At 42.9% G+C, this 17194-nt stretch overlaps 1 protein-coding gene across 1 annotated transcript in view; it reads left to right on the top strand.

Annotated features, from left to right (window-relative positions):
* TMEM132D (transmembrane protein 132D) overlaps positions 1–17194 on the top strand; it is a 356906-nt gene that overhangs the window by 230389 nt on the left and 109323 nt on the right. Inside the window, exon 4 of the mRNA XM_067539747.1 lies at positions 6256–6439. Coding sequence (XP_067395848.1) covers positions 6256–6439 — 184 coding nt within the window. The remainder of the gene's footprint in view (positions 1–6255; positions 6440–17194) is intronic.

Here is a 17194-nt window from a genome sequence, read left to right as displayed (position 1 = left end):
CATTTTAATTTTTTTTTAATCTCATGGTTGCGAATCTCATCATTTTGGGGGCCTAACTCATCATTTTTGAACACTTGTAGATGGTAGCATACCCCCAGGAAGTCACCACTGCCAGAGATATCAAGCATTTGAAGCTTTTGTATCATTAATGTAAAGCTTTTCCCATCTTGCTTGAAGCATTGTGTGTGAGTTACTTTGGGAAAGACCCACACAGGATAACTCAGAGGTGTCACATTGTAGTTGATAAGATAAAAAACTAATGATTTCGGATTAAACATGGGTGTGAAATTTACACCTAGCATCATCCTTCACAAAGACTTTTAAATCCCAGATGGCTGAATCCAAAAGAGTTCGGAGAACAGATAAAATAATATTTTTTAAATATATGTTTGGTGCCTCCGTACTGTGGTGATAGGCACCTTCGAAAGGTACAGATAACTGATCCATCACTAAATATGACTTCCTTCCCTCTTTATGCTTTTATTCCCACAAATACGTGCATCTAAAATGCACAAAAGTGTTGTAGTCTCCTTGGCAACTGACCCTATCCTTTTTGACTTGCATTTCCTACATACATTAACATCTTGGGCTCCGTCAAACATGCCAAGCAGAACAAGTTTATTGCATTGCAAATACCTCTCTATCTCTCCTGCTTCCCTGGAAAGAATGCAAATGCATGGCCTGGATGCAACAGTTTGAGTCTTATGAAACAGTTCTAAGAGGAAATGTATGTAAAGAAAATGCCACCCTTTGAAGCCAGAGCTGTGGATATTTGTTAGAAATTTACCAATTAAAGAGGAACTGTGAGATCATCTTCTGCTAAATGTAAAATGTAAGGTTCTTACTGGGATCTCTTCCCCAAACTCTTTCAAGAAGCAGTAGAAGAATGGGGTTCAACTAGTAAGAGGAATATTTTAGTCTGTTTTCTTTTTTTGGCTATTGTGTAAGCTAACAGCTCCTCTCTCTCTAAGACCTTGTTTCTTCCACTTCCCTGGATTTTCTGGAGCTTCTTTGTTACAAACACACGCCTCTCCCTTATGTCTCTGTATCGCTGTCCTCCTTCTTATCTACAGTTCTCTACTCCTTGAAGTTCATTTCTGGTCTCCCTTCCTTCCTGGTCCATAAGTGTCCCTCTCTTCATTCCACTACAGTTTGTCTGTGTCTCTTTTTACCTTTGTGCAGGAGGTGCAGGAGGTGCAGGTGCAGGAGGTCCACTGCTTCTGGAGGGGCACATTATGTGTCTCCCCACCCGCACTGGGGCAGAGGAGCTGTCAGCACTATTGGGGACTGTAAGACTGGGAGGAGCTCGCTCTTCCTGATGCGGCCCCAGAGCTGGAGAAGTTCTGTGCTCCTCCTTGCCCCTCCTTGTGCATGCCCTGCCTTTGTTAGTTGCTCCTTCCTTTCTTCCTTCCTCCTCTAGCCCACCCCACCAGGACTGTACCCAGCAGAAAGGGAGCATGTTGCTCAGTGGCATGTTCCCAGTAGCACTGTGAAAATACCAAGGGCCATGCAATCCTGGCACTGCGAAGAACACGCTGCTAGGTAGAAGCATAGGTGTGATCCTTGTCTGTTGCAAGGGATGGAGACAGACAGCTAAACAGAAGGGAAGCAAGTGTGGAGAGACTGACTGACAGTCATGGTGATAATATTGGCACCTTGTTACTCACCACATCTCCACCCAGTGCTCAGTCACACCTGCGCACGTCAGTGCCAGCAATACTTTTTTCCTCCTGCTAACAATGCAGAGCAGGGAGGTAGTTTTGGCCTGTGCTTAAGACACTGGCCTGGCACTCTGGAGATCTGGGTTCAGTTCCTGGCTTTGCTGAAGACATCCTTTGTAACCTGAGGCAAGGGACTTTCTTTGCTTCGTTTTCTCATGTGTCAATGGGGATAAGAATGCTTCCTTCGCACTCTCCTCACTTGGTTTTGTCTGTTTAAATTGTAAGTTCTTGGGGTAGGGACAGTCTCTTACTATGTAGCTGTACAACATGTAGCACAACAGGGCCCAAATCTCCTTTGGGACTTCCTGGCACTACTATAATGCAAATAATAACAATAAAGCTAACACAGCTAGGGGAGAGGGAGTTGCATTCTTGTCTAGCTTGTGTATCATCCATAGAATTAGCTTAGCTCCAGCTAAAGACTCTTTACCTCTCAGCTCATTTACCCCTTAACTACACCCGTAATATAACTTATTTGGTCCAGGGTGGGAGCCTGTAAGAACACACCTTGACTTTTCCTCGCCCAAGTTGTCCTTCTTTCCACACACAACAGACCTGCTACAGAGTCACCAAGTGACAGGAAATGTGGGAGCCCCACAGTGCCATCTTCACATTCCTATCAGAACCAGACAGAAAGGGACTGTGCGCATTAGTTTCAAGCATTGTTTCAGTTCAATCAGTTTCAACACAGCTTGAGCTACCTGTGGAAACACTCTGACCTTCTCCACAGTAGGCTTTTTAATCATAAAATTCCCCACTGTTGCTACCATAAGAGTAGCTGTGCTCATGGTGGCAATGATGGTGATAACCGTACTGAAGACATGTCCATGTGCTATGGTGTTTTCACCATCATATTGTCGGGGCCTGTTCTGATAAGGGTAACCATTAGACCATGGTGCCAGCAGCTGGCTCCTCAATCGACTTTTCTTCATTGGAAGATTAGGATCTGTTAGAACATAACCACAAGGAGTTGTGTTAACAGACATGATGCTCTAACATGACTTAATATTCTTGTGTGGACAGGCACAACAATGTTCAGTGGAATTCTTCATAGGGTAGGAAGTTCCATGCAGGACAACCAGAATTTTAAGTCTCCAGGAGTGAATGAACGATCAAAGGATTATTGATACCAAACAAGCTCCAATCCTATATTAAAATCCAGCTATACCTTGACTAAAAAAGTCATGAGTATTTTCAGTGTCACCAAAACACTTTTTATGTTAATCATATTTGTTTGTGCAGGTTTCACCACTTAGTTTAAAATGTATGCTTTCAGAAACGTAAGTACTGAGTGGTATTTCACGGGTTTGTAGGAAATTAAAGAAACACACATTAGCAATTCAGAAAAACACACACTGATGTTTGAACAGTTGGCTGCTTCTTCCAACAGGGCTGGAATGGAGAACTCCTGTTCTTCCTCTCTAGCCTCTCCCACTTCTCTGTTATCCTATCCTCCAATTCCCTTCTCTTCTCCTTCATCTTTCCCTCTTCTCTTCTGCCTTTCACTTCTCCCCCCTGCCTTCTAATCCCCTCCATATCTTGAAAAGTTTTCATTGATTTGTTCTTTTTATTAAATTCTCTCCTTGCAGCTGCCACTAGCTGACCCATGCCTTCTCCTCTGCAATGCCCACCTCTCCAATGGCGCATTATGTTAGTACTGACAAGAGACACTACCTGTGACAGCACCAATTCTACAAAGCCAGGGACTAGTAGCAATGGCCACCAGTGCAGTAAGAGATTAAAGAAAGGCAACCAGAAATTGAGCTCAGAGCCAGGATGCCACCGTACAATGATTACATTTGTTACTTTAACAGAAGTAGGGTTGGCGTGTATTGTACAAAGCGGGATCAGTATCATGCATTTATGGGTAATGAATTCCCTGTTACTGTTTATACAGTGAGACTGAGTTTCAATAAAAGCAGCTGCATAAAGCAGTTTTCTGATCCCACTAAGGTCAGGGTGGAATACTGTTGCATTCAGTATTAGTTTGCAAATTGCACTTTCCTGGGTTTGACATAAAGCGATGAGGAATTGAATAAAATGTAAAATCATTCAGCGACATTAATTCTGCAAGTGTGGAACTGATGCAAAGGCTCCTTTTTAAATTTGCTCTGTGACAGCAATGACTCAATACATCCATTAGAGTCCAGACTTTCAGCGGTCCACAGATTAAAATCTCCAAGTAGTGGCTTTCGACAAGGAATTGAACAGAGCTGAAATGATAAAAACCCTGGGCATTTTGGGAGAAGCCCTGAATTGGGGTTCTTGTCACAACTGCTTCTGATCAAGAAGATGACTAGTTTTAACTCTCTTTCTACAGCAGCCAGGGGACGGACTTGCAAGGTTTTAAAGCTTTTCCATGGCTTTCCCATCAGCTGCTTGCTGTCCTTTCTCTCTCTTTCAGTTGTGCCCTTTTAGACAGGGTTGCTTGAGCATCTTCTGATCCTTCTGTATTTATGACATTCCTCTCAAGCCTTCAAGTCTCTTCCCTGCACTGAAATACAGTGGAACCTCAAAGCTACGAACACCTCGGGAACGGAGGTTGTTCGTAACTCTGAAATGTTCATAACTCTGAACAAAACATCATGGTACAGCACCCTGCAGTCAGTGTCCTCCAGCTGTGGCTGGGAGAGATCTCTGCAAAGGTGACACCCAGCAGCACTGCTCGCAAGCAGCTCCCTGCCCTATTCCTGTTTCTTGCCTTTGGGCTGAACTTGGGGGGCTGCCCCCATCCTTGGCACTACAAGCCCCAGCCCTCAGCCGCCTCTCCCCAGGGCTCGCTCTGCTCTATACACTGCCCACAGTACTCCAGAGGCAAGACGTGGCGGGGGGTGGTGCCAGCCCGCTGCCGGCACCCCTGCTTCCCCTGCCCCTTGCACTCCCAGAGGTGCTGGCAGGATCCAGGAGTGCAGCCATGGACAAAGCTTGGGTCGCATCGGTGCACAGGCTGTGACCCTTTAAAACATCTCCAGAGCTCAGTGTGCAGGCAGCAGCTCTCAGCCTCTGGCTCCCACTCGAGCTCCAGGCCAGATTTTGGCTGTAAGAGTAGCAGCTCAGTAGCTCCCTGTGGCAGGCAGCAGCTTCTTTCCTGGGCTGCTTGTCCCCCTCCTAACGGGGTGGTGATGAAAACAGCTTCCCCCCCTCCCTGCGCGGGTGAAACAGCTCCTTTGGCTTACAGGAAACAGCGCTGACCCCAGGCTGCTTCTGTTCTGCATGCTGATCTTTCAGATGCAGTGCAGGCACAGTATAGGATTTGCTTTTTTCTCTCCCTACTGCCTGATTGCTTACTTCCGGTTTCACATGGTGTTCGGTTGACCGGTCAGTTCGTAACTCTTGTGTTCGTATCTTTGAGATTCTACTGTAGATTCAACCTTCACCATTCACCCCTACGTTAAGGGTCACTAAATGAGTTTCCCGTTGCCCTTCAGTGGCTGAGGAGTAAAATCACTGTCATTTTCTATATTCCTCAAAGTATTGCCATGCTAGGGAACTTTTTAACAACTTCACTGTACATCCTGAGGCTTTTGGGCCCCTCTATAAAAGCAAGTGGTCCACAGAACGCATCTCAGCAAAATGCGCAGTAGAATCTTTACTGCACTGTTTCCTATGCAGTAGCTGATTTTATAATAAGGTTTACAGGATCAAACCCTCTGTGCCCCTGATCACTTCCCCATTTTAAATCTCTCCTTTACAGCATCCATTTCCCTTTTGGTTGTGATTCACTTGCTCTCTAAAGGATTTTGTAACACAGTGTACAAAACACACTATAAAAATAAGCAGCATTGTATTAGTGCTATATCAGACCCTCTAATGCTGCCAAATGATCCAAGGATATCACAGATAATAACACTTTGTAGTTCTCTAGTACCTTTTACCCAAAGATCCCAGAATGCTTTGCTAACGTTAACCCAGTCTTATAAGACCCTGAGAAAGTAAAGTTGCAAACAATATTGTTTCCGTTTTACAGATGGAGGAAACTGAATCACAGACAGTTTAAGGTGTTTGCCCATGGTGTCATAGTGAGACAGTGGCAGAGCCAGAAATAGCCTCCAGTTTCCTCCACCCTCCCCTTTTTAGCAGACAGAAGCTGCTTTGAAGGAAGGATCTGCAATAGTCTCACATCTCAGCAACCAACTGCCTATAGGTTATTCCTTTTGCTGTTGCTTTTAACAAGTGGGGGGAAATCTGATCTGATAGTTGGAACACAGAACTTTGGAGTCAGGCATTCTAGATTTGCCAGTAACTCACCCTGTGGCTTTAACCTCAACCCTTAACCTCTCTCTGCCTCCATTTCCTTATCTGTAAAGTGCAGATAGTACTTAGCGGCCTATTTTGCAGAGGTTTTGCGAGAACATATATAAAGTACGTAGATCCTGGGATAATATGTGCAAATGGTTAATTAATTTCTAATTCCTGCATCCTACCAAATCCTCTCTTAGGAAGAGCCATAATCCAATATGTTATTAATATAGATGCAAATATATTGCTGGCTTGTCATTCACCTGCATTAAAGCATCTCTCTCTTTTTTTCCAGTGCAGACAGTCTTTCCTCTGAGATCATGCAGATTGATTTTGAAATTGAAGACCTTAGTGATCTATCTGGGACCCAGCTCATCACATGGCAGGTTGAATATCCTGGGGATACAACATCTGATCTAGGAGTCTCCAAGATCTACGTAAGCCAGAAGGATCTTATAGGAGTCCTCCCTTTGGCCATGGTAAGGAACTGCCCATTACTTTGTGAGGTCTGAATATTGTTTACAAGTGTGGCAGTAAAGGTACATACATTCTGTGCAAAAGGGCAGGGGAGAGCTCCACTGTAATGATGAGAATTTTCTTAGGACTTGAGTCCAATGTTCTTACCTAAGGTGCTAGCTGATCAGAGAAAACTAATTTTGGTGTGAAATTGCAATTTTCATTCAAGAGCACCAATAACTGCAAAGCTAATGCATTGTATTTCCCTAAAGCATTACAAATATTATAATTAATATTGATATTGCAGTATAAGTTGAGTTAATCAAATCAAACTGTTAACAGTAATACAATTTTAAATTGGATAACTACGAAACACACAACTGAAGACCAATAATTGTCAAGTTATTGCATGAATGCAACCCGTAATCAAATCACAAAGCTAACATAACACAAATGATTACATGATTTATTTAATCTTGCAATCTCTATGTGGTTAACTTCGCAGCTTCTGTTTTCCCTTGTGGAAAGAATAAGCTAAGGTTCAAATCTTTTTGTATCCCAGGTGACTCTTAGAGATCAATGATAGGATTTGCTTCAAATATAGGTTAATAAATTCCTAATAGTAGCTTATACCATGCGTATATACACACTTAATAGTAATTGCAATGGAGAACACTGCCCACCAAAAACCTAGGTTAGGTCTTTCCAGGCAAGCGTCCCCACACGGGTATTCAAATATCCTGTTAAGGAGACAAAAAGAATAAAGTTACTTAGAAAACGTATCTGCTCTTTAGCTTCCTGGTCTTGTGACGCTTCAGGTTCAATCAGGAACTGCAGTTTGGGGAACCAGGCAGTGACTTCTGGCTCTGGTACCGTCACGCAAGCAGGTGTTCTCCTTTTAGGGTACAGTTTCTTAGTCACGAGTTTGTCTCCTTCCCAAATAAGTAACATTAGAGAATAACAGGAGGGGATTACTCTGCCCAGGTGATCTCAACCCCTTCTATTTAGGTGAACAGCTAAGACTCTTCAGTGGTCCTTAACTATTGGGGCCTGTTGTCTTCCAGGTTATAACTTATGACTCATTGTCCTTTGTTTTACAAAAATTCAAATATGGTTCCTTCCCCATTCACACGTCTCATACTCACATTTCCTCAAGAAGGACACGGTTTCACAAATAAAATCATAAGAATTTGCAGAACTGTCCAACGCAGCTAGGATACTGGGTGAAAGGTTATTTCACTTTCTCAAGGCTCAAAGTCAAGCTGCTTCAGTAACATTAAAAATATAACCAAATAAAGTTCATACTCTGTGTCTACATGAGTATGTGCCGACAAGTTCTACACCAGTATCTCAGCAAAACCGCTTCTGACCTCCAAAACTGTGTCTCATTTATTGCTCAGCGTGTGCATAAAGTTGCCTGCACAGGGTCTAATCCTCTTCCCTTTGAATAGAGTTTTGCTGTTGACCTCAAGAGGAGCAAGGATTGAGTTCATGGTCATGGGCATCCCCAGTATTCTCCCCTCACACCTACCATGGCACACCTGGGTGTCCTTGGGCATGGAATTCAGCAAGGTACTGACGGATATGCCTACCTTTAAGCACACAAATACTCCCATTGACAGCATTTAAATTTAGGCCCATGCTTAAGCATCTTCCTGAACTAGAAGCTTTTTTTTTTTTCCCCCTCAAACTGTGGCTCTGATTTATGTGAGGGGCAATTGGTCACAGCGTGTCACTTTCCTAAGACTGTGAAGTACGTGGCGAATGAAAAACACAATGTAAAACCAAATACCTATTTTCCATCACCCCGCTCACAAGGATAACTCCATAATCACGATATAGAGAAGTAAGATGCTTCAAAATACACGTAGTTCTTTGACCTTGATCTCATCTAAGAAGACGCTTGGATGCACCAGATTCACACAGAAAACAATGGTTTGCGTGGTGTGTCGCCCTCCCCCACCCCTGCAATTTAAATGACCTTACTGTCAGGGATGAAGTATAATCATTTTAAGATTTGATTGCCCAGAGTCTACTCCTAGACCATCAATTAGAAAATATTGACACACGTTATTATTTAGCACCGAAGGAAAAATAAAAATCAATCTTGAAGTGTTTAAAAAAAAAAGGAACCTGGATTGTTGCCTAGTGACAGCCAGTTAATTATTATGCCATTAGTGAAGGTTGAGGGTGTTATTGTGCACGTCAGAACTACACAGAGCTTATATGGGCCATTATTGTAATTTACCAACTTTAGAACAACTCAGATGTCATTCTGATGCTTTATTTCACCAAATGGTATTTCACTTCTCTCTCTCTTTTTTTTTCTTTTCTTTTTTAATGGCTCTAGTTTTCAATGCTAGGTTAGCTATTATAGTTGAAACAGCTGTTTCCATCTGGGATTGTGGTCACCTATCACATTCTACCCATGTTTTTTAAACCCTTTGCTTTGCAGGAGCATTTGCATATGCTACTTCTCACTGTCAAGTAGCAGGTGAGTTCTGCCAGTTTGTTGATAACAGATGGAGACTTGAGGGAGGTTGGATCCAGATCTTAACTTCCACAAAGCCCTAGATCTGATCTGCTTTATAGAATCTGCATTATTGGGGTTTGGGTTTACACCGTGTCTGGGTGAATGGGTAACATGTTGCTTTCCTAGCAGTGCCAGCAAAGGAAAACACGATTTCTGCCGATGCATGTCCATAACCCAAAACATAGCTGGATAGAGCAGATCAGATTGTTTGGCTAAGTAGTCATTTAAAAAAGAAGCAACCATGCTCCTTGTAGTTGGTGCAAAACAGCCAGTGCTCAGTTGTCACTCGACTGATAAACAGGACAAGCGGTTGTCAATAAATCTAGAATTGTACACTCACTTCATTATGAAGTCTACAAAGTTATCAGCAGGTGACATTTTGCAAGGCAACAGATGTTTGGGATAAAGGATGACAGAGAAAGCAAAGATATATGGCAGGGGTCTCATGATTACTGACAAACAAAGGGTAGAGTTAACCTTCTCTGTATTAACTGGAGTGTTAGTGAGGAATCCCAAGGGCATCACAAATCTGAAAGCCTTTGTAGTAAGTACCTCACTTTGCACTTAGTTAATGATGATTCACGTGCGGACCTTTCAATATGTGTAACTCTTCGTAGTCTGTGAGCTTGTCAGAGCCAGTTTTTTGTTTTTGTTTTTTTGTGTGGTGGTGGGTTGGAGGGACAATAACATTTAAAAGGTTTTTTTAAAATAAAAGACGCATAAGCCAAACTCTGTTGTCCAGGGAGAACACCAATGAAAGCAAAGCTGCTTAACTGCTCGTATATTTCTGTGAGTTGGGACTAGTTCAGGTTAGCATTTGTTGGGCTTTCCTTATTTATGGAGCATGTAATTTCATGTTTGTAAGCACCAAAATGCAGTGCAATTGAACATTGTGATTAGAAGCTAATCTTCAAAAGAACACTTTTACATCTTAATATTGTATTGGGTTTTTGTAATAGACTGCTGCTTGATACCCTAACACCCTTTTCTATTCTGCAATTTCTTTTTTGATTACTGTCATGGATTTATGATTCAGTAACAGCTGCATATAAGTCAGTCTGATGAACTGTATTTTTTTAAAGTTAGAAAACTCTAAGAGAAAAGATCATTAAATTCTGATTAATGCATCTGATTGTACCTTCTATGCTGTGTCAGATCAACACTAAGATTTATTGGAAATCTCTTGCCCCCATTAAAATTATTCGGACCCTTGCTACAATAACATTACCTTTCCCCAGTACTGGCTGTCATTGTCTAGGGGAAGTCAGCATTTTCACTGTTGGGACTCCAGCAGGACTATTCAAAGAAGCTTAGCAGAGCTCTAAGATACTGATGAGAGAAGCTATGCCGTGCATTTTATGGATGTGTGGGTACCATAACGACTGGTCCCCTCTGACACTTTAATAACAAAGCCCTTTCTAATTTTAAAGAGCGACAAAATCCATTTAAGTAAGCTGTGCGTGAGAGCCACTCATGCTCCTGCCAGCGGGATGTGAAGTAGCCTGTCAGAAGACTTGTTTCCTTCGATGTGCAGTGCATGAGCCTTATCTTGCACTGGAATATTAATCCCACCCCCATGTGAAAGTTGAAATGCGTGGAGAATAATGCCTTTTTAACCACCTCTTTAAAAGTGACGTTAGTTCTAATAAAGGTGCCCGGCAGACTGAAATCTCCTAGCCAGCCAGGTGTGGCCTAGGAGACAGCAGGGCCACTTCCTCCTGCTGCCCCACCAATATGCTTCTATCGTCACAATCTGCAGGAGCCTCTCTAAGAGCTGAGAGCATCGTGCATTGTCCCTGACCATTCAGTCCTGATCGCTTTGCTGAGACTGCCAACCAAGGGGCCAACTAATGCCAACTGCAATGTGGAGGTGTTTCCATTTGGGACCACAGTGAGACATTTTGGGACCGATCCAAAGCCCGTTCAAGTTAATGAGAGTTTTTCCGTTTATTTCAATTGACTTTTGATATGGCACTTTAAGAGAGGCTACAAAAAAATCTCCAGACTTTCGGGCACTATTGATCTGGAATGGATTTGAACCAGTGACCACAGGTGAAAAACTGTATTACCAATCCCCTGAGTAATGCTGTCCCCAAAACAACTGTATTTGGCTTAAGAAACAGAGAAGCTTTGTTGGTTTCCTCTGACTGGCTGCAGCTTCTGCTTTCTCTTTTATCTTCTTACCATACAATTACTCAAATCCAAAGATAACTGACTAAAGCACCTTTGTGGTTCTGATGATCCAGTGATCTCCAAAATCAATGTTGACAACAAACACTGATGTACCGGAGACCAACCAGCCTCAGTAGCCCATAACTCATAAACACGGGCTGGCAAGTCAAATTGACCTGTAACAAAGCCCTGTTATGCTCAGATAAATCACTTTCAACATCTGGACATGTAGCTAGATTATGGCGACCACCTGTTCTTGGTACTGGAGATGCACTGCTCATCCCCTTAAGCTGATGAAACGTAGGCAGAGGTGCTTACACAGGTAACAAAGAATACGTGGCCTGTCACCGCAATTGCTTTGCAGTGCATCTTATAGGAATGCCATGCCAGATTTACATGAAGGGAGACATCCTGCAGAGCATGGAGAGTGAGAAGAACATTACTCCTTTAGATGGATTATTTATGGCCACACATCAGTTGAAAGAGTTTGGACCAGATTCTGCTCTCAGTTACATGGAGCAACTCATCAGTAATCAGTGAGCGGGTATCCATACCCAATGTTATTTTATAGCAGTGCTAATGCAACTCGTCACCTAATGTATCACTTAGAGGCTGTTCCACCTTAGTACAGCTGAGCCTGGTGCAGATCTTTCTCTGCCACTCCCTCACCTCTCAGGTTGTAAAGTGGCAGCAGAATAACTCTGAAATCCCCATACTAATGGCTGCTATAGCTCCACATCCCAACTGTACACCCCCTCTCCAAGGAGGAGGGATTAAAGGACCTTTTTAGTAGTGGAACTTCTACCCCAGGTCCATCCCACCCATAAATACCAGGGCATAATTCAGATCAGGGAGCATCTGCAGAGCTGCAGTGCGCAATGTCTGATGTTTGTGCACTCCCTACATTGCCTCCCCCCATAAATCCTTTCCCACCCTGCTTGTTGCCAGGGCACCATCTGCCTCCATAGAAGTCATGGGAATGAGGGAGAAGGGTGGTCAGGATTTTTCCCTTTTGTATTGGCAGTGCAGTACTTTATTCCATGATGGCAGATGGAGAGGCTGCTGGGTTTCCACACAGCTTCACTGGAGTCTGTGGTTTTAAAATAAAAAACCAGCAACCCAATGCCTCAACCGTTCAAGTCCAGTTCTTTATAGACACTTAATAAGCTTCATCTCCCCTACACACACCTTCCGTCTCTTCAAATATGCTGGTAATGGGCCATCCGTGTAATCATGTGCCATTCTTTTGTTACCTGATGGTCATCAGAATCCTTCCTAGCATAAGAACGCCTCACCCAAAGGCTTGGGTGACAGCCAGAGAGTATGCTCCCGGATTTTCCATATGCGGCATTATCTTTTATTGTCACCGTAAAGAATCAGCCTCAGAGTTTTTATTTGACATGTTTGTGGGTTTTTTTACCCTATTCCATCTGTTTTGTTAAATAATCAATTACACAATATTTACCGTTCAATTTCTTGTTTACTTTTAAACATCCCACCAGCTATTTCGTAATTATGACATTTGCCTTTTGTTGATTCGGTGATTCGGAGTAGGATGAGAGATACAAATAGCTCGGAAGCCATCTGTATACATGCAAGATAATCCCTATTGGAGATAGGCAGAGGGCAAGTTTAACATGCTGGTAAATGAATGAGTCAAAATCTGATCTGTAAATAATAATAATAAAAAAGGTTGATGATAAAAAACATTTAAAAATCTGCATTGGAGTTAAACTGGGATTGAAATACTCAAATCACCTGACTGCCTCTCCGTATCTCCAAAACCTTCTCCATACTGGGACCCCTTTTCAGTGCACCCCACCGTCTAGTTAGCACCTCGCTCATATTTAGCAATCTGGGGAGGACAGGGAGGTTCTGACCCCCTGACATCTGTTTGTGATCTCTCTGTGGGTCATTATCACAAGGTTGAGAACCCCTTCCCTAACTAGACTAGCCAGTTGACTAGTGCTAAGCAGACACTGCTCAGGGTAGCTAGCTCAGGACAGAATGAAGCTCCAGCAACATGAGGCAACACCCGCCGTACAAGCCCACCTGGGATCCTGGGTCGGTACTCGAGTGGTTAGCACACTCAGCCACCGCTTCACTGCTCTTGTTTTCTAAGCAATTTAGATCAAAGCTAGCGTGGGTATGTCTGCAGTGCCACCTCCGATTGCAGTACAGGTATACCCTCAGTTTCACTCCACTCAGACTGCACAAAAATGTCAGCACGTTGATTCGTTTCCTTTCCCAAGTTTCTTGATCATGTTGCGGGTCTTTTCTAGTTAGCTCTGGCTTGGAGGGATTTTCCTGGCCATGTGGCTTGTTGGACCTGCCACTGTGCTGCACAAGTCCCATAGACCTATAAATCAGCACAGTCCATTACGGAGTCCAACTGGATCAGTAAGACAAATGTAGCTGTCCTGATGCCCATGATATTATGGTTTAAAGTTGTGGTCTTGGACTAAATGGTCCCTGGATTCAGTCTAAATTAGAACCTAGTGCTATGATGAATGTGGGAACCATGGTAATATTTTTATTATCCGTATGCATGCCTCAGTTTCCCTATGTACTTTTTATTGCTATACATTGAGTTTAAAAGTGTGGATTGTTTGGGGTCTGGCACAGCAAACGGGTTACACACAGGGGTCTATTTAAAGGCCAGTGTGTAGCACAGACCCTGTAAATCCAAGACAACAAACAATTACTAATGAGTTCATGGGATGTTGCAGAAAGACTAATGCTCTGTGATATGGCTGAGCGTCAGCAAGAACCAGGGTTTTCCCCCATGGTGACACAAGCAAAAAGCTACAAAAGTCTCAGTACCTCAACCACTCCCAGGAGCTGATGTCTTAGAGCCCCAGGTGCACATAGTGGAAGTTTAGGTGCAGAGTATTTACATTGTTCTGGTTGGTTGTGCTGATGTGTTTATAATCCTGGTGTGTTTAGAGGATGACTCTAACTCTGGGGTTGTTACTAGTGGCTCCACAGCCTGGGCAGTGTCTTCATGCTGCCACATGGATGTGTATCTGGGGTACAGGCTGTGCTGTGTGAAATGGAGAGCTGTAAGCTTTTTTCCAGTGGCAATGAATAGAGAACTATATCTTTGCTGTAGACTTCTATGGTACCGTGGTCAGTGCTTAATTTGTGCCAGGGCTTGTCGGGGCTGAGGCCCAGCACCTCTGGGCTTGCTGCATCAGTTCTGAATAGAAAACATTTCCTTGAGCCCCGGCACCTCTTCCATTACAAATTAAGCACTGACTGTGGTTCTCACATCATGCTACAAGAAGTGCTGCAACTGAAGGCAGGGAGGAGCTGTCCTTTGAACATGTAACTTGCTATATAACATTCTGATAGATCAGGTCCGAGGCATCTCAAATTGGTCACCCAAAATTAGTGACCATAGTCACTTTGTACCTCAGATCCCCAGCTGTAAAATGAGGAAAATCATCTCACCGGGGCTGGGAGGGGGGTTATGAAGATAAATTCATTAACATTTGTGAAGCGCTCAGATACTGCAGTGATGAGTACCATAGATTAAGACCCATGAGACAGAGTCAGGGCTCCGCGGGCTTCCAGGCTCCTCCCCTCCGTCAGAAATAGCTGAAACGCTTTGGCTGAAATTTTCCAATAAAATTTTTTTAAAAATTCAATCTGAGGCAGACAACCGGAACTGGAAAATTTCAGCCCAAACGGTTAAAGCTGAGAACAGGGTCTTGTGTTGGACAACCATGGTAGGCAGTAGCCCTGCCTAAACTGTGTCTTTTCCATTGGGCATAGAATGCTGGCAAAGGAAGAGGAAGCAGTTCAATAGACTTTCTTGGATATCAGATGTCATCAGATCTGTCTCACTTCCTTGAAAGATTCCCTATCCCTCATGTCCTTGCTGTACATCAGAGCTGCATGTAGCAGAGCTCCTTGTATAATCTGCATAGCTGGAAAGCCCTGCAAATGTTCCTACTTTCTACAGTAAGAATCTCAGAATTGCCACTGTTATATCCAGTCTGAACCAGCTAGCCCTGTATTATCTCATATTGATCATGCTATTAACATTTCAGAGTTGATAATTTAGTTTTGTTCCTGCCTAGAACCGTCTCAAGAATTAAACTCACTGGTAAACAAAGCAGCCTGTCTGGCCCTAGAGCCAAATTAGCTGTTTTCATCTTTTCTAGGGGCTAGCAGACTTTTTGTTCATTTGATCTTTATCAATCTCGGCTCCTCATTGTTTTCGTTTTTAAATGCCAACATATCCTTTTGATTAGCTTGCTTTCTCCTACACTGAATACACTGGGGCAACTCTTAAATTTGTTTACAGTACAGTCCGTGTGAATTTAAAATTAACCTAGTTACTAATGAATTGAAACTGAGGTGGGGAGGAGATCTGAAACTTAATTAACAATGAAAACTATTGCAGTGTGCCTGGCAGGGGAAACATCTCCTATTACCACCCTCATGTTCTTGTCTCCAGCCATATTTCGAGTGGTTGCTGTGAATTATGGAATAGCAGCAGCTGAGTGTCCATTATCCAGCTGATTTTGACCCCCCCCCCTTTTTAAATCCACAAACAGTGGAATACCAGCCTCAAAATTGGCAAGTAGATCTGGGGCAGAAATAGAACTTTTCCTACTGAATTTGCAATAAATGAGACCCAGGGACTCCTGATTTATGACAGCCTAAAAAGAGAGGCAGTTTCCAGAGTCCAGTTTGCTGCTTTGTAACAAACAAGACATAAAGAAGAAGAGGGATCATGTTTGCTTATCTTGACGCCAAGTCAGGCAAGCCTCCTGATTCAGGAAAACACTTAAACATGTGATTAATTTCTTTCCTGAACAGGGGTTGAACTACTTAAGCGTGTGCTTAAGGTTTTTCCTGGATCGGGACCTTTATCAAGCTCGCCTGCACAGGATCAAAGTGTAGTGACACCGACTCAAAATGTTAGAAGTTAAGATTTTAAATGGCAGAATCAGAGGCACCCTGGCTATCGGAAAAACCACTGCTGTATTCCATGGCACATCCCAGCGCCAAACAGCTTTTAAGCGTTTGGGGTTGGCGTAGTTCCACTGATTTTTGTAGCCATTTAAAACACTACTGTAATATTTCTTTTAGAATGGCAGCTATATAAAAACCTGGGGAAAGGGAAGATTCTCTGTGTCTGCTGAGCAAAGAATTTCTGTCAGTTGGAGCATGTCATAAGCTTTATTTTTAAAATAAGTATTTTGTTCTTTACACTGTTCTGGAGTCTCCTTTGATTTTGCCAGTGGCTGCCTCATCACAGAAGATTCACCTGACCCTTATTTAGCAACATAAGAATATAAACCTGGGGTACCTATTTATCATTTCCGGAGATGGTCATGTTCTTTAGTTATCATATCCATTTTGTCTGACAGGCAGTGACATTTAAGTTGTTAAATCTCTTGGAGCCAAAAGAACATATGTAAGTCTGATATTGTACCTGTAGATACTTAATCTTTTGACTTCATCCCGATGTCCTGTTGCTTGACTTATAGCAAACGTCAGTAGAAAAAGCCCTTTCTACATTCCATTAATATAAGAATCTGGATTGATAGAGAAAAACCAAACTTAATCAAAATGTGCTTATCACAGAGAAAGTATCTCTTATATAGAAGTCTCATCCCTAAAGTAATTCCATATAATTAGAGAAGCCAGCAAAAGGTAACACTGCAGGGCTGCTTCAAACTAATAATGTGCTAATGGTCTCTTAAACACGCTTATTTGGAACGTTCCATGTTTTATTATTATTTTTATTTGTATCCCAGTGGTGCCTACTGGCCCCGACTGAGATCAGGGCCCCACTGTGCCAGGTGCTGTACAAATACATGGTAAGAGGTAGTCCCTGCTCTGAAGAATTTACAGTCTGTACAGATAAAGGGAGTGTACACCATCTGTATTTTACAGATGGTGTGTTGAGACATGAAGAGTGAAATCCTGACCCTTCTGAAGTCAGCAAGAGCTTTGTCATCAGCTGTAATTGGGCCAGACAGATGAATTGGTTTACCCAACGTATCAGCATAGGATCCTGTTCTGAGAGCCCAGGAGCTTTATTTAGACACTATGC

This window comes from Emydura macquarii, unplaced genomic scaffold (genome assembly GCF_026122565.2).
Source record: "Emydura macquarii macquarii isolate MOO-44397 ecotype Brisbane River unplaced genomic scaffold, CSIRO-AGI_Emac_v2 contig_554, whole genome shotgun sequence".
NCBI lineage: Eukaryota > Metazoa > Chordata > Testudines > Chelidae > Emydura > Emydura macquarii.
This window is presented reverse-complemented; position numbering and strand designations above follow the sequence as displayed.